The sequence below is a fragment of the Rhinolophus sinicus genome, chromosome 5 (assembly GCF_057876585.1).
Source record: "Rhinolophus sinicus isolate RSI-liver-muscle chromosome 5, RSI-T2T, whole genome shotgun sequence".
Lineage (NCBI taxonomy): Eukaryota > Metazoa > Chordata > Mammalia > Chiroptera > Rhinolophidae > Rhinolophus > Rhinolophus sinicus.
The window spans coordinates 72,517,454-72,536,297 of NC_142505.1; the positions used below are offsets into that span (position 1 = coordinate 72,517,454).

At 38.1% G+C, this 18,844-nt stretch overlaps 1 protein-coding gene across 9 annotated transcripts in view; it reads right to left on the bottom strand.

The window, feature by feature from the left end:
* NSD1 (nuclear receptor binding SET domain protein 1) overlaps positions 1-18,844 on the bottom strand; it is a 142,719-nt gene that overhangs the window by 28,295 nt on the left and 95,580 nt on the right. For all 9 annotated transcript variants that reach the window (XM_074313410.2, XM_074313415.2, XM_074313409.2 and 6 more), the window contains 6 exons: positions 18,405-18,514; positions 12,712-12,787; positions 10,513-10,631; positions 9,438-9,581; positions 6,348-6,471; positions 1,031-1,231 (listed from right to left, as the gene is read on the bottom strand). In XM_074313410.2, coding sequence (XP_074169511.1) covers positions 1,031-1,231; positions 6,348-6,471; positions 9,438-9,581; positions 10,513-10,631; positions 12,712-12,787; positions 18,405-18,514 — 774 coding nt within the window. The remainder of the gene's footprint in view (positions 1-1,030; positions 1,232-6,347; positions 6,472-9,437; positions 9,582-10,512; positions 10,632-12,711; positions 12,788-18,404; positions 18,515-18,844) is intronic.

Sequence of the window (18,844 nt, forward strand, 5' to 3'; positions counted from 1 at the left end):
GTTTACCTACATACACATAATTTTGGAAACCTCAGTTCTCAACCTAACTATGAAGGAGAAAAAAGCTTTCAGGATAGGAGTTTCTATTAAAAAAAAAAAATCAACACAAAACAAAAACCTCAGTTCTGACCTACGAGGTGTGATAAAAAAATACAGTGAATGTTTAAATATAAAAAAGTTTATTACAGTAAAAGACACATTGCCCCTCAAAATACTCCCCCTTGCTTCGAACACACTTATCCTATCGTTCTTGCCACTTTCTGAAGCAGTTCTGGAAGTTTTCTTTCGTGAGTGTCTTTAGTCGGTGGCTGCCTTCATGTCCTAAATCATTCTGATTTGGGGGAAGAGCCAGAAGTCACACGATGCCAGAGCCAGTGAATAAGGACATACCGTAATGTTTTTATTTGACAGAAATTGCCATATACCAGAAGTGATGGGTGACACGGAGCGTTGTCATGATGGAGGATGACTTACGGCACACTTTAAAACACACCTTCTCTCAACTGTAGCTCACACTTGACTGACTTCACCGAACAAACTGAAACTTGTCACAGTTACTAAGGTTCGATACGCCACTTCCCATATTGAAGATCCCCGCCTTTCCACTGGATGGCACTCGGCAGCAGCATTCACTGTATTTTCTGATCACACCTCATACATGCATGTCTGAAGGATATTGCATCTGACAACCACAGATATAAAGGGCCCAAAGGAGAAGAACACACTTGGGTCTAATGGAGTAAGGGGGGGGGGGGGGGGGGAACGACGACATACAGCATAATACTTTTTCAAAAGAAACAATATAAAAATCCAAATATTTAAAACTACCACATTACATTATGGCTCGATAGAATACAACGTGGTGACTGCTTAACTAGTCCATTACTCTCTTCTCTCTCACATAAAATGCTGGTACTCTGACAAAAGCTAGAGAGGTTACAAAGAGACATAACAGACTGCCCCTGGAAATATCCACTGCCAATGAAACCAACATTATATAATTAGATTGGTCCACATGAAAAACCCATACCTTTAGATGCAGAAACACTGGCTGGATTAGCAGCATGGCAGGTTATACAGATGTGGAGGGAGCACCGGAAGCCCTTGTTCTGCATGACAGTGGGTGGGTACTTCTGGACACATTCTTCATGGTAAAACTTTCCGCACAAGGGCAGAAGGCACCTTTTAACATCTTGCCCACTCTGTTTACATACAAAACAAGTATGGATTCCTGGGAAAGAGAAGGTAACAAATTAATAACAATTCAATAATTCATCCAATGCTAAACCACTAGATGAAAAGTTAGTGAGTACACAATTATACATCAAATTCCAACATGGGTTTTTGTGTGGGGGTGTGCGTTCCCACACCACCAAGCAATTCTTCAACACCAGCTATCTATCCTACAATTCAACTCAGACACTATCTACCTGGGGATAACATCCAAGGGCTCAGACCTGTAAGACTGCCTTCCTTGCCCTTCACACACCAGCTGCAGTCCAGGTTGTCACCTGTACTTCTGAACAACTGGCAATAAATCAGAGGTTCCCACAATCACCTTCTTGGGTTCGATTAATTTGTTAGAGCAGCTCACAGACTTCAGAGACTCATGTAACTTACTAGATGACCAGTTTATTATAAAAGGATGTAACTCAGGAACAGCTAAAATACCATGCATAAGGCAGGGTATGGGGAAAGGGCTCAGAGGTTCCTTGTACTCTCCAAGGACACCACTCTCCCATAATCTCCACTGTGTTCACCAACTCAGAAGCTGTCTGACCCCAGCCTTCTGAGTTTTAATGGTTTCTTCATTACATAGGCATGATTGGGTGATTGGGGACTGATTTAACCTCCAGCTCCTCTCTCCTCCCAAGGTCAGGGGGGTGGAACTGAAAGTTCCAACCTTCGTCATATGATTGGTTCTACAAGCAAACAGTCCCTATCCTTACTTAGATGGGTCCAAAAGTCACCTCGTTAAATACCAAAAGATATAGACAAAGGACATGTGCTAAAAACTTGACGAAAACTAAATATGTATTTATTATACATCACAGTATTACAGTAAAAAACTTTATAATGCACTGATCAGGCTGATGACATGAACTCACTGAACAATTTTAGTATCACTACTAAGCAGGAAACTAACAATACATGGTTCCTGACATGATGTAATAGGAAGTACACATCACCTTGCCAGAAGAAAACTGACGTGAAACTAACCCAGCCTCTAGATCTAATTACAAGTTTCCAGCAAATATGGAGGATAGAGAAGAAAGTTAGAGGGACACCTGAAAGATGCAAACAACCAAATTTAGATTGGGAAAAATTTAGCAGGAAAAATGATCACTGTCTCAAGACATAAATGACATTAAAATATAGGGCGAATGGGATAGTATAGGGAGAAGGGGATAGTACTGTTGTTGATTAGGAGAAACTTAAGAGAAATATCAAAAAAATCCAACACAGGGATCTTATTTGGATCTTGATTCAAAACACTGTAAAAAGACATCTTCAAGACAAGTGGGAAAATCTGAAAATGGGGCTGCATAGTAAGTAGGTTACTATGTAATTTTGCTACACATCAGATATATTTTTTTAAAGTTGTCAGAAAGACCTTTTGAAATAAATAGGTAAAAATGACTCAGAAATAAAGTTGGTAACTACTGAAGCTAAGTGATGAAAACATAGAGATTCTTTATACACTGCTCTCTCTACTTTGGTATATGTCAAAGGATTTCTGTGATAAAAAGTTTAAGGGGGGAAAAACGCATTTTACCTCTCTCTGAGAAGCAATACAATGTAAAGGAAAGAACCCAGGCTTGAGATCTGAACATGAATCCTGCCTCTGGTACTTGCTGGAAATAGCTCATTAAAATAACTCACCTCATCTACAAATAGTGAGATAACCCAGCTAATAATGATTTTAGGAAAAAATTTAAACATGTATTTGGATAGAAGCAAACTCTTGCCTGATGCTGAATAACTGACAGCCAACATTAACGAATGAAGGTGGGCCGCCCTACTGTAGGAAAACAGGGTGAGCCACAGCAGTAAGAAATGACTTCCTTATTCTTACTATATTCATCTTTACTAAAACTAGGGTAAAATTTCCTACCCTCAAAAATAATAACCTCTTTTTACCTCACATCATATACAAAAATTAATTGAAAATATAGATCATAGGCCTAAATGTGAAAACTAAAACAATAAAATGTTCAGAAGAAAATCTTTATGACCAGTGTTAAGCAAGATGTCTTAGCTATGACACCAAAGCAAAGTCCGTAAAAAGAACAACTTGATAAACTGGACATTATCAAAATTAAATACTTCTGCTCCTCAAAACACTATTAAGAAAATAAAACAAGCCACAGGTTGGGAGAATAATTTTAAAAAGCATATATCTGATTAGGAACTTGCACCCAGAACATACATAAAGAACTCTTAAAACTCAACAAGTAAGAAAATAAACAACTTAATTAAAAAAAAAGATTTGAACAGACACTACAGCAAAGAGGATAGCAAATAAGCCCAAAAGATGTGCAATAGCATTTGTCATTAAGGAAACGCACATTAAAACCACAATGAGATACCACTACACGTCTATCAGAATGGCTAAAATTAAAAAAGGCTGACAGTACCAAGTGTTGATAAAGATGTGGAAGAACAGAAACTCTCCTACATTGCTGATGGGAATGTAAAATGGTGCATGCACTTTGGAAAATAATTTGGATGTTTCTTTACAAGTTAAACATATACCGACCATATGATGCAGCTATTCTACAATTGGGTATTTGCACAAGAGAAAAGACAATGTGTCTATACAAAGAATTGAAAGTTCATAGCAGCTTTATTTATAATAGCCTGATCTAAGAACAACCCAAATGTACATCAATAGATGAACAGATAAACTGTGGTACATCCATACAATGGAATACTACTTAACAATAAAAAGGAATGAACTCTTGATCCCTGAAACAATGTTGTTGAATCTCAAAATAACTATGCTGAGTGATGGTTTCATAGGTGTATATACACAAAGACACATCAAAACTTATCAAACTACACTTTGTGCAGTTTACAAGTACACCTCAATAAAACTCTTTTAAGAAAGAGAATAAACCACTGATATACACATCAACATAGATGAGTCTCAAGAAAACATGTTGAGCCAGACACAAAAAAACTACACACACTCTGATTCCACTTATATGAAATGCTAAAAAAAGAATAAATTTAATGTGAAAGCGTATCATCGTTTGCCTGAAATTGGGGAAGGGGTTGGGTGGGGTGAGTGAGATCGACTGGCAACTTTCTGGAGTGATTAAAATATTCTAATTGTCCTTGTGGTTGTGGTTATATGGATGTATGAACAGTATCAAAACCTATCAAAACATACATTAAAATACGTACATTTTATATTAGGAAACTTATACTTCAATAAAGTCTTTTTAAAAACAGTTTGGTGAGTCCGGGCAAGACGGCAGAGTAGGTAAACATTGTGCTTGCCTCTTCCTATGACCACATTAAAATTACAACTAAATTATAGAACAATCAACCTGGAGAACCATCTGACGACTAGCTGAACAGAAGTCCTATGGCTAAGGATGAAAAGAAGAAGCCACGTTAGGACTGTCAAAAGTCACTTCACACTTCTCCCTATATCCTGGATTTTAAAAAAAAAAATATTGGGCTGGATAGCAGTATTTCCCATAATGTTCAACAGCCCTCTGTGCAGAAGGCAAAATAACCCCACGACTATCTTGGCTTCCAGCTTTTGCTCCCATATTGCTAACAGTGGCAGCAGAAAGATGAAATAACTCAATCTTACAAGACCATCTATTTACAGACAAAAGTTAATTCTGTCTCATTTCCCACAGAAGCTGCTCTAAACCTATACTCTTCCTTTCAAGTTAGAAAGACCTTTCCCCATCATTCTCACCAAGCTAAGAAAAAACTTATTCAGCTTCCTTCTTCTGTGTCACAAGTCCATGGTGCATTCCCATTTTACCTTTTCATCTCCTCAACATTATCCTCTCCTGTCTGTGACTTTACTCCATCAATTATTCCCTCTCCTGCGAAAGAAAGTTATTTCCCTACACAGTTCCTAGGCTTCATTCTCCTTAAGATGTTCTTCCTTTTGACTCTATAATATTCTCCCTTCAGCTACTGCCCTCTTTTCTGTTGAAATCAGGCTTCTGTAAGAAACAGTGTATATTCAGTTACCCATTAACCCTCAACCTGGTTTAGCATGGCACCCTCTGCCAAAAGAAAAAGAAAAATATATATGTATGTGCATATATATATGTGTGTACACACACACACACATCTCACACACACACATTTTTTAAATTGCCAAAAACAACAGCCTCTACTCATTCCAGAACCATTTTGGTCTGTCTCTTTGTCATATCTGTCTTTGCTCATGACAATGGTTTCACAGACATTGTTCACTAGCCCCTCATCTGTAGCCCCTTTTAACTGGGTATCCCCAGGTACTGGCATTGGCCCTCTTCTCACTCTACAGATGTTTTCTCTTTGGGCAGCATCATCCACACCTACGGTTTTAATGACTTCTGAGCAGAAGATCTATACCTTCAGCCTTCATTTGTTCACTATTTAAATGCTATAACATCCACATATAATGCTGAATAAAGTACCACCTCCTTAGCAGTTTGTGAAGTGCTTTACAAGCTCATTTCATCTGAATAGTCCTAGTTTCTGACCCAATCTCTGTGTTATAACTCTGAGAATATCACTTTCATTTTTTGGTAAACAGTTTTACTGACATCTGATATACACACGAAAAGGTATACATCCTAAATGTATGATTCACGAATAATCATGAAGTGAACACACTTACCTAATCACGACTCATATCAAGAAATATAAACCCTCACTCATAACCCAGAAGCCTCCCTTGTCACTAACCAGTGCCTCTTCTCTAAAGTACCTTAAACTGTAAATACACTGATCTATGCTTCCTACTCCCCAGTAGCCTATGCTTTTATTACAGGATGTTCTGTCCTTCCCATCTCCACACCAATTTTTATTTCTCTCTTAAAGCCAAACTCAGCTATCTACCCCTGTGGCATTGGCTCATCTTTCTTCACATACCACATTAGATGTGTCTCCACTATAACACTTTGTATTACATTATGCTGCACTGGACATTCATTGTTTACGTGGTGTACTTTTCTGAGGGCAAAGACCACACAGCACCTATCTCTGTCTGTAGCAACTAGCCCAGTATTGCGACAAAACAGTGCCTCCTATAAATGTTTCTTTCCCCCAAAGAATTTAACACGCAAACGTTCTTTGGGAGAAGATTCTTCTATATCTCACTTTACCTGTGCGACATTCATTGCAGATAAATTTTCCTCTGGGCATCTCAGTTAATCCAAGGCACTCCAGGTGGAAAGCCCCACAGCACTGAGCCTCACATAACAGCAGCTCACCCAGTTTCTCACAGTTCTGTTAAGAAAATAAAATAAGGTTTGTAAAAATCCCCAGAAGGCCCTCATGAAGGCACAGATTAACGAGCAGGTTTGCTAGATACAAGAAATCCACCGGTCATTCAGCCCGTATTTAATGATTAGGTCCTAATGCCAGGCACCACGACGTCACTGGCTCTCAGGGTTCTTATATTCTCAGGATACAAAATACAAGTAAAAACTTAAACAAACAATGATAAGCATTACGCAGAGAATTCAAATAGATACTTTGGATCGGGTTTTTAGGAATGGCCTCTCAGACTGGCTCTGAATGACAAGTCAGCCATGTAACATGAAGGAAGGACCAGGAAGGCAGCAAGTACAGAAAGTTGACTTCACAGGCAGAAAAATCCACGGCATGTCTGAGAATCACAAGGAAAACCAGTGTCACTGGACTCAAGTGAACAATGGTTAGAAGTAGAAGATGTGGTACAAAAAAGGCAAAAGGTCTCATTATGGGTATTCATTTGAAGATAGATCCCTCTGAATGCTACATGGAAAATGAGTTTAAGAGTAGAAAGGTGAGAACAGAAGCAAAGAAGACTATTGCAGCGGTTCAAGCAAGAGATACTGGCTAGCTGGCCTTGGGTCATAACTGTTCTTAAAGGGCTCCAATCAAGGTTTGAACAACCCTTGAGATATGAACCATCTCAGATCATCTTTCTGAGATGATCTCATCTAATACAGGGTGTCACTAAAAGGGCCTTAGGAATAAGGGTCTACATCTGTTGCTTTGAAAACAGTGTGAGACTTAATGAAAATTCTGCAAATCCCCAACATTTGTTAGTTTTCACCCCTCTAATATCCTAACTTGTTTCCCCATAGGGATTAGCAGAAAAATGCTAAAAATGAAGGGAAAAACACAAGTCTTTTTCTGTAAGACAAGGAAGAGGAAAGGTGGCTAGGCAGATCTAGTATCTTCAGGAACCCAAACAAACAGAACAGGTCTTGGCCACTTAACATCAAAGTTTAAATAAACAAATGAATAGAATTTTGGACAAAAAAGGCCAGAGGCAGCCAGAGATTAAAACGGGGACCCCAAGACCTTAATCAACCTGTAGTTTGAGCTAGTCTAACATGTTTGGCTCTCCCATTATCCACTAGTCATACATAAAAATTGACAAATGTCAGAAGTATTGTATATTTTGTTTTGTATATTGAGAGTGCCAGTGACATTAGCTTTAATGTACAATAAAAATCATCTTCATCACTGAAACAGAAAATCTTCAATTACAGTATATACTGAAGAATATATTTTTCAAATTAACCAAATGTATAGACTAACCCTTTAATTGAGATGACCATCTTCAAACTGGGATACTTGAGAGTGAAAAGGGGCACTATTCATACATTGTACAAGGACAACAAATTTCAATAAGGGCTGATCTATACAAGCCAATACCACTAACTGAATCCACACTTTTAATCATTTTTTGCGGATAATCTTTGGTGCATAACAGTCCTTTTTTTTTCTTTTTTAACTTTTATTTATGGTTTTTAAACGTGCTTTTCCAGGACCCATCAGCTCCAAGTCAAGTTTCAATCTAGTTGTGAAGGGCGCAGCTCACAGTGGCCCATGTGGGGATTGAGCCAACAACCTTGCTGTTAAGAGCACCATGTTCTAACCAACTGAGCTCACCGGCTGCCCCAACAGTCCTTTGATACACACACACACAATGTGTACATAATAGTGAAAATGAACAAAGAAACTGAATTGAAATTATATTGGCCATAACAACACATTCTGGATTTGGGTTAAATTTATTTTTAGTGGGCCGGCCCAGTGGCTTAGGTGGTTGGAGCGCCGTGCTCCTAAAGCTAAGGTTGCTGGTTCGATTCCCATATGGGCCAGTGAGCTGCACCCTCCATAGCTAAGATTATGAACAACAGCTCTCCCTGGAGCTGGGCTGCCATGAGCAGTCAGAGGTCAGCGTGAGCTGCCGTTGGCTGCTGAATGTTGCTGTGTGTTGCCATGGGCTACCATATGCTGCCAGTGTGAGTGGCCGACCAATGACTGGCGACCGGCAACTGACTGCCTCAACGGGGAGGGGGGGCGGCAAGGCTCATAATACCAACGTGGGCCGTACAACTACACTGAGAAACAATGGCTTGAACTGGAGTGGAGGGAGCGGGGGGAAATTTATTTTCAGCTGTTTCAATTAGAAGAAAACAAAAAACAGAAACTTAATATCTTCAACATTTTATATGCTAGATTTTTAAGAATTTACAAAGGTAAATCGAGACCATAAAAAGAACATAAACAAATCATCCATTTAATTGACTCTACTCCCAAGTCAAATAATGGCTCTTTAACAATAAAGTTGAATCCCATTTCACAGACAGGCAATACAGCATAGTGGTTTGGTTAAGATTCTAAACCCAGACTGCCTGGGTTTAAATCCTGGCTTTGCTATTTAACATCTCTGTGCCTGTTTCTTCATCTGTAAAATAAAGATAATAATGGTAATCTACCTCAAGAGATTTTTATGATGAATATGATATAATATTTATAAAGTGACTGGAATAGTGCTTGACACAGTAAACACTGTATAAGCATTTGCTAAATAAAGAGAAAAATACAGGTAGCAGGTTCTCTAAAGTTATTACCTTTAAGTAAATAAATAAATCTATCTCAAGGCGAAAAATTCCTGTGAAACCTAGATTCTCCCCCATGCCAGTTATAGAAAAATGATCTTTGACTAAACAAGCACAGATTCACCTTTCCCATCTCAGACCTACTTCAGGACATCTGACATCTACTCGGGGGCAACAAGGGCAAATGGTTCACCAGCACTAAATATTTATCTTCCTCTTTTTGTGGGGAAGGAGAAGTGACTCCACTGGAATCATCCAAAAAATTAACATAACCATGATTGGGCCATCAAAAAATGGACAGAGCTTCTCTTAAAAGCAAGCAATCATAATGCAAATGGCAATATTTTCTACCTGACAAACATTCTCCTTGAGTGCAGCTCCTCCACCTCGTTCACCCTGCAGTTTTTTAGATGCAGGCATCCCGTGGTCATTTTCTACACCATCTTCAACAGTCTCCTTAGGGCTTGAAGCTGTCCTGTGTGTCATCAGTTCTCCCTTGCAGAGAAAAAATAATGTCCAACATCTGCATTATTGATGTCTCCTCCATCTGACCCCCTCCCTCTGGGCTGCTATTTGTCTAGCCATTAAGCACTTACAGATGTTCAGCCAATCACGCGGGCGGACTGCATGCAATGTTAGTTCTAACCCTGCTGTGATTGGGCGGGTAGTGGGCGCCTCATGCCCTGCCACTAACTGCTCTGAGGCTGTTCCACTGGAACTTTTTGAGCTGTTCCATTTTAAGGTTTCACTAAGGGAGAGAAAACATTCTTAAGTTTATTTGATTACTTATTTGTCCTTCCAAGATCAGTGTTTCCTAAATAATGCCCCCCTTGGGCATTCTATTCAAATTGTCCTGGAAAGAAACACTCTTTTTATTATAATGTGTGATGCTGGCCTGACTTGTTCTAATTCTCTTTTAACCTGAGCTGGAAAAGCCAAAGATAGCATCAATGCCTACACTGATGCTCTGCAAGGAAATGGTTTTAAAACTATCCTTGTTTCCTAAAAGCCGATGCTTACACATTATTCTACCATTAAGCAAGAAATAAGCAAATGAGCGTTCCCCCTAAGTGCAGCAGTCTCAACTTTTTCAAAGGACAATATCCAAGTTCATTTGATCATATGGTTACTTGATACTGTGTGCTCTGGTTTTTAGAAAAAGTTTACTTTCATGATGAAACAGTTATATATTTCATCTGATACTTAGAACATAGGATGCGATCTTTTAAAAAGGTCATATCCACAGAACCCTCATGTGCCTTTTTACCAGGTTCAGGCTCTCCTTTTTCTCCAGGATTCCTTATAGCCATTAGCCATTTCAGCAGACTACTACTCTTAAATAAACTCGAGGGGAAGAGGGATGTGGCCTCTACTGTGAAAAGCAGCTTCGCTTTGGGAGGTCAAAAGATGAGGAACTGAGTAATACCTCTGAGCCTAGAGTTTCTTTTGATGGATCTTCATTTCTCACTTTTTTACAATGCACCTTGGCTGTAGCATGCCTCTGTCGTTTTCGCTTCCTTGGTTTATCAAATATCTTGGTAGTGCCTATGACAAGAAAACAGATGTTATCCACTGTCTAATCACACCCATGTCCAAGAACTCCTATCCTTAACTAAAGGATTCTCACAGAACGTTAGAGTAAAAACCAACCTTAAGACTAATTTAATTCTCCAACTTTGTAGATGAGGAAAATAGGCAGAGAAGAAAAGAGACTTACCCATGACTATATAACTAGTTGGGGAAATAGCTACATATGTAAAAGTTTTGCCTCATACAGATTAAATAGTAAATGTATAGGTAGGTTATTAAAGCAATTTCATTTTACATGGTTGAAATGAAAGACTTCCCAGTTCCTCAAAGGACTTTAATATACTATAGATGGGGAGAAAAATGCGTTTACTAGTTAGACAAAGATACTAAAACCTGAGCTACGAAATTAAAGACAGTAAATTATGTAACTATATGATTTTAGGATTAAGATGCAGAGTTGAAATATGTAAGATTTGGCTTAAAGGAAGGGGAAAAAGACCCCCCCCCAATACATTCAGTGGCTTAAAGAATATTCATGAGGTATTACTATAACCTTGAACATCCAATATAAAATGAATGCATAGTCAAATCTGGCCTATTTAGAAAATGAAATTCCAGTCTCTTATTTTCTATATAGATATTTCAACTCTTATAGAAATATGAAGAGGAATCTAAAGAGGTATTTCATAAAATGTTCCAAGAAAATGAGGCTAGATATCAACATGAAGACTGGACTTTAAAAAAACTGCCTTAGTGCTCTTTTGGACTGTCTGATGGAGAAGGTCTGCTATCAAAGCGGCTGATAGCCTATGACTAAAGGAAGAGTTAATACAATGGCAGAATAAAGGTTCAAAGTTCTCACAAGCCAAAATATTTAGATGAAATATACGAAGGATAAAGTGCAGGGTGTAGGTTTTACAAAAAACTGAAGTACAAGGGATAGGAAAATAGCTGTTACTATTTTGAAAACTTTTTTCGTAAAGCAAGCAAGCAAATTGATGAACCTAAGGAATTACAATCGTGCACAAGGTTAAAATAAGCTAACATATTGCTAGATTTACTTGCTAGAAAACTTAATAATCATAAGTTACATTTGAAGAAGTTGTGCATCTAAGGCCCCATGAAGTATAATCATACCACGATACCCTTTGCTGACAGATCACAACTGATGTAGTCAGTGGGCCAAAATGTGGGCTAATATCTCAGGAATGACAGTAATAAACAATTGACATTGGCAGACAAATAGTTAAAGTGGTAGAAAGAACTGGCATGGAGAAAATCTGGGGTAGATAATGAAACAGTAGTGTGCAACGAATTTAATCAAGTCTGGATTTAGTTCCCCAGTATTGCTACCTCTTTCATGTTCATATTTCTTCTGTAAAATAGGGATAATACGGATGACATCCTAACTCTTTGCAATGCTTTAGATTGCTTAGAGGTAACAGTCCTATGCAAAGGACCTGGTAGAGCAAATGCTCAAGCTATGATTATACCTATTACTGAATGAAGGGCTGCCCATTCCTCCTGTGGGTTAAACCAAGATCACCAAACAGAAGTTCCAGGGGTCAGATTCCAATTTAATCTAAAAGATTTCCAAGCCCTTAAGAAGCAAATACAATGGACTAGGCTCAAATATAAGTTCTCTTTTTCAAGCAAATGCTCACTTTTTTGATGTGATAAAAGAAACTAAGACTCTTTATGAAAGACTGGCTTACGTGATTTATCATTTCCCTCTCAACTCAGATTCCCTATTTTCTGTCCTACAGAAACAAAACTGAATCAAAACCAAGAAAGTAGTGATGCAGTCTGGAGAATTATCTAAAAAGTAAGGAGCTGATTCTTCAATATTGTTCCTAACATTTCCTCAATCTAATATAATTCTAATTCCAATTAACTAATTTCAGCATAAAGTTGAAAATGATGATATAATTTTCTAGTGCCGTGTGTAGTTTTAGAAAGCACATTTTAGGCAAACAAGTCTTAGAAATTACAACCTCACTGGCCTTGCTTACATACGTAAAAACTTCTTTGGTTAACTGACGGGTGCTTCACACTTATTTTTTTGTTACATTTTTTAAATCTGAAAAATACTCACCTCTACCAAACTCTTTAGGATGAGATGCAGCACATGATTCAGTAATTTTATTCTCCAGGCGACCAGCTTCATAACACTACAAATAAGTAAAATGTAACATGGTTTACAAAGAAATAGAAAATAAACCCTTTGTACTATATGCCAAAAGCTGAACTGTCTATTGCCATAGATACAGAATCCTGGATGTTTTCTGACAATTAAAAGAATAAATAGTATGATAATAGTAAGGGGGTTCAACAGAAACTTCATGGGAAAGGCATCAGATTTTTTTTTTTTTTAAATATTCCAAACTCATGACCACCACATACTCATCAAAAAACAAACAAACAAACAAAAAAAGCTTACCCTTCCAATATATAAAGCAGATACAGAATGCAGCTGTGACCGAAGTGGGACAAGAAAGAGAAGGGGTATGTACCCAGACACTCATCTCAGTTCTATTCCCCACCACCCTGTATTTAAAATCTATCTTAACATTGTATTAATGGCCATTAGATTTTATGTAGACTTATTTACTTGATGAATTCTAAATATTAAAAAACTCTGACTCATGGAATGTCTTCCTAATTAACATAAATTGAAGCAACATTAAAACTCAAAACAAAGCACGTCAAGAATAATTCCCAACACATTTTATTTCCCTACTACTAATGCTTTTATGAATTAGTTCCATTCCAAGAAAATGTCTTCTCACACAAGAATAGTATTTTTCATCATGACTATAAAACAAAATTTAGTGGCCACAAAAAGTCAATATAATAGATGCTATTCTTGCTATAAAGTTCATAAAGTTTGAGGTCAAAACAAGATAAAGTACAGCTGTAAATTGCCAAATGCTCACTATATACATTAATAAATCGTAAGAATACTACTTTTTCCTCGTGTACAGTGTGGATAAGAATCTTACAAAGTCAAATAAAATGAAGGAGTAATTGTTAGGTATCCAGTTAAATGGAACAAGACTAGTAGACAGTTACAATTACAATGTGCCCAAACCTACAGTCAGAGAACAATGCAGAAAATATTCTCATTTCTAACCTCATCACCTCATTTCTAACCTCATCACCTTATTTTGTAAGTTAAAATAGATGTAACAGTACCAAACAACCACACTATATAAATAAAAATCCATCTGCTCTTCTTAGAATGAAAAAGACAACAGACTGTTTAAGTGCCTTGGAGAATGTGACTAAGATTCCCTTTAAGTATATGTAATTTACTTTACATGTACTCTGGTGTGGATATGCATTAAGCCAGTGCACCTTTAAGTTACCATTACCTCAACAGCTTATCCCTCTTTCTCTAACCCACTGATTGATTCATCTACAGACAGGGTGGCCCATGGAGTAGTCCCAACATGCAACTGAATCATGGCTTCAACCTAATGACAAAATATACCTCAGAGTGACCAAGACCTCAACTGTAAAGTTGACCAGGTCAGATGGTGGGACTAAATCCTAAAACAGAAAAAAACGTCACTCTCTCTTGAGTCTGATTCTAGACATCATCAATAATCCTGGTTTCCCTTGGTCTAATGCCAAATCTAATGCCCCCTTTCCTACCAAAAAAGCTAAAATTCAACAGTAAAAAATTTATTAATTCTATCTAATCCTTAAAAAGAGACCAAAAATATGAGACAGAGAATGAGAGTTATACAGATATCAGAGATTTTTTAACAAATGATGCTAAAACAATTGGACATCCGTGTGTGTGTGGGGAGGGGGATCACTTCAAAACTCTATCTGAAAAAAAATGAAGATGGAACAAAGACGTGCACATAAAATCCAGAATAAAACTAAAAGAAAACAAAGGAAGAACACCTTTGGGTCAATGGGGTAGGCAAAGATTTCTTAAAATAAAAAAAGTGTTAATCCTAAAAGAAAAATATTACATTAAAAAAGGTCTTCTCGTGAAAGAAAACTAAGAAAATGAATAGGCGAGCCTCAGACTGCGAAAAAAAATATTTACAGTACATATATTTGACAAGGACTTGTATCCCAAATATAAAACATACTCCTAAAAAGCAACTAGGAAAAAGATGAACAGCCCAACCCAAACTGCAAGCATGCTTGAACAGTCACTTGACAAAGATACAGGTATGGAAAATACTAAGGAGCTCAACATCATTAATCATTAGGGAAATACAAATAAAAACCATAGTGAGGGCTGGCCCGGTGCCTCAGGCGGTTAGAGATCCATGCTCCTAACTCCGAAGGATGCCAGTTCGATTCCCACATGGGCCAGTGGGCTCTCAACCACAAGGTTGCCAGTTCAATTCCTCGAGTCCCGCAAGGGATGGTGGACTCTGCCCCCTGCAACTAAGATTGAACAGGGCACCTTGAGCTGAGCTGTCTCCCGGATGGCTCAGTTGTTGGTTGGAGCGTGGGCTCTCAACCACAAGGTTGCCAGTTCAATTCCTCGACTCCCGAAAGGGATGGTGGGCAGCGCCCCCTGCAACTAAGATTGAACACGGCACTTTGAGCTGAGCTGCCGCTGAGCTCCCGGATGGCTCAGTTGGTTGGAACATGTCCTCTCAACCACAAGGTTGACAGTTCGACTCCCTCAAGGGATGGTGGGCTGTGCCCCCTGCAACTAGCAATGGCAACTGGACCTGAAGATGAACAGCACCCCCCACAACTAAGATTAAAAGGACAACAACTTGACTTGGAAAAAAGAAGTCCTGGAAGTCCCCAATAAAGTCCTGTTCCCCTTCCCCAATAAAAAAAAAAAAAATCTTAAAAAAAAAACAAAAAAAAACGTACTGAGATATCATTTCATTCCCACCAGAATGGCTAAATTTAAAATGACTGACGAACCAAATGCCAGTAAAGATGTGCAGTAACTGGAACTTGCATATACTGCTGGTGGGAGTGTGAAGTTGTACAACCACTTTGGGAACTGTATGGCAGTTTCTTTAAAAGGTAAACATGCATGAGCCAGCATCCCACTCCTAAGTGTTTACACCAAGAGAAGTGAAAATATTTATCCACAAAAAGAGAGAATAATCATTCACACCAGCCTTGTGATTAATAGCCCTAAAATGAAAAAACGCAAATGCGCATCAACAGGAGAAAGAATAAGCAAATTGTACTTGGAATACTACTCAGCAATGAAAGGGAATGAATATTAGCATCTTGTGGATGTATCTCAAAAACTTGTTGAATAAAACAAGCCAGATTAAGAAAAACAAAACAATATATATGACATTCAAGAACAAGCAAAACTAATCTATGGTGACAGAAGTAAGAAAGCATTACCTCTGGAAAAGACGAAAATGGGGAACAGAATGAAAAGGGCACAAGAGAACTTTCAGAGGTGAAGGATATAGAGCACACACCTAGTTTTGGTGGTACTCACGTGGTATATACAACTGTCTAGAGCCATCACACAGAACAATTAAGATTATGCATTTTATTGGTGTAAATAATACCTCAAAAAAAGAAAAAAAAAGAGTTCTGGGATATATTTCCCTATATAAATTAAGTATTATAAACTAAAACATGCTTTTTATCTCCTGAGGAAAAAACTAACCCTCAAACAGAACAAATCACATTTTAAATTAGAAAACTACATGAGTAAGATTATATTATACAAAATAACACTAGTTTTTAAGTAATCAAGTCTCAAAACCTTTGAGGATTCATCTTATTCCGTCAAATCATTCACTAATGTATATCAATTATATCTCAATGAAACGGGTGTAGGGGACGATCATTCCCTTAAGTGACCTGAATTCTTCCTTTCTGTGAAATTAGTCATCACCTCACCTCTAGCAGTAACGCCACAGCCTTCCATGACTCACCTTGTATACTACTAAATTTATCATCTGATTGTAAATGTCACTTCCATGCTCAAAATATTCACCTGAATCTCAGTTTCCCTGGCCATTTCCATCTATTTCTTCCAACAATCTTGCAAAGTGGCAAAGATTTGAATAAGACTAAGCCAGGAGCGAAAGCACTGCAGAAGGAGATTATCAGAGCCTTACTAGAATACAAGGTACAATGAGAGGATGGTGAGCTGGAGACATGGTATTGTCACTGAAGGTTGTAAAAAACTGCAGAGAAAGTTCGGAAGGCAGGAGATGAGCCACAGAATAATTGAAAAGTCCATGTCATAAAACTGCTTTGAGAAGAATAAAAGAATTAAAGGATATAATGTAGTTTTTAAAATAAGGTATACTGGGCGATGAACACACAATGGGATTTATAGATGATGTAATACAAAATTGTACACCTGAAATCTATGTAATTTTACTAACAATTGTCAACCCAATAAATTTAATAAAATAAAATTAAAAAAATTTAAAAAAAAATAAGGTATAAAAACAAATAAATTAAAATTTATATTTACATACTAATATAGTGGGTGAATATCTAACAAAACCAAAAACTAGAAGCCTTTAATGTAGGATTTTAAAAAAAGGAGTTTGCTATAGCTAAGGAAAGAAGCCTAAAAACCTCAAGTTATTTGTGACTTAATTACAATACGCATTTTTCCTTCAAAGAAAAAAAATTCTACTAGGAAATCTATGCATCCTATAACTGAAATTCTAACATTTACCAAGAGTTATTCCTCACACATAAGGGGCACAAGAGGGCGGGCCCGGTGGCTCAGGCTGTTAGAGCTCCATGCTCCTAACTCCGAAGGCTGCTGGTTTGATTCCCACATGGGACAGTGGGCTCTCAACCACAAGGTTGCCAGTTCAATTCCTCGAGTCCCACAAGGGATGGTGGACTCTGCCCCCTGCAACTAAGATTGAACAGGGCACCTTGAGCTGAGCTGCCTCCCGGATGGCTCAGTTGGTTGAAGCGTGGGCTCTCAACCACAAGGTTGCCAGTTTGATTCCTCGAGTCCTGCAAGGGATGGTGGGCAGCGCCTGCTGCAACTATGATTGGACACGGAACCTTGAGCTGAGCTGCCGCTGAGCTCCCAGATGGCTCAGTTGGTTGGAGTGTGTCCTCTCAACCACAAGGTTGCCCGTTCGACTCCCACAAGGGATGGTGGGCTGTGCCCCCTGCAACTAGCAACGGCAACTGGACCTGGAGCTGAGCTGCGCCCTCACAACTAAGACTGAAAGGACAACAACTTGAAGCTGAACGGCACCCTCCACAACTAAGATTGAAAGGACAACAACTTGACTTGGAAAAAAGTCCCGGAGGTACTCACTGTTCCCCAATAAAGTCCTGTTCCCCTTCCCCAATAAAATCTTTAAAAAGAAAAAAAAAATAAGGGGCACAAGATGTTTCCTAAAGAATCACTATCCAGCTGTTCTCCACTACAGAAAATTATTTCCTATTTCCATCTACTATTTAATGATGCTTTCTTGGCTAATGAAAATCAAGTTTGCAAACTCAAAAACGTAAGTTCAAATGTTTCTGCCTGGATTATAGATGAGCTGGGTCTTTTCTGAGGTGTTATGTAGACAGGGCAATGGGATATGAGTTGGTTAGTGGCTTGTAGAAACAGAAGTGAAGTAGAAATCAGGTACAGGAGGTTTTGAGCCCAGAAAAGAAATAATACAAACTTTACTCCATCTTAAGAGCTTTTTCTCATTTTCATTTGAAGAGAAAACCTAAAACCAAATGATACACATCTCCACACAAATGCAAAATAGCCCTTAATATAGGAACTCTCAGACCGACCAAGTATATGCTGACATTCTGTCATTTGAATTGACTAAAATAACATACCTTTTTAGAAAGGCCAAGATCCCCTTTCTTGGGCATAAATCCAGGGTCTAAATCATTTGATTCAAGAAGTTTCTTAGTTGGTTTTCTCTGACGCTTACTTTCATAATTTCCTGAAAGTGCATGTATCTTTTCATTAGATGATTTAGAAACTGGGCACAAGCTAATTTTTAAAAATCTATATACCATACAAAAATAAGTCACCATATTTTTTAATGTTCTTCTCATCTCGTGAGGAGGGACTAGGTAGAAATCCATTTATTCTAAAATATTGGTTAACATAAAACAAAACAAAAAAATAGTTCTCAATATAGACATAAACTAATGAGAGGATTCGTGTGTGTGCGTGTGTGTGTGTGTGTGTGTGTGTGTGAGAGAGAGAGAGAGAGAGAGAGAGAGAGAAAAGGGAGAGGGAGAGAGGGGGGAGGGAGGGAGAGAGAGGG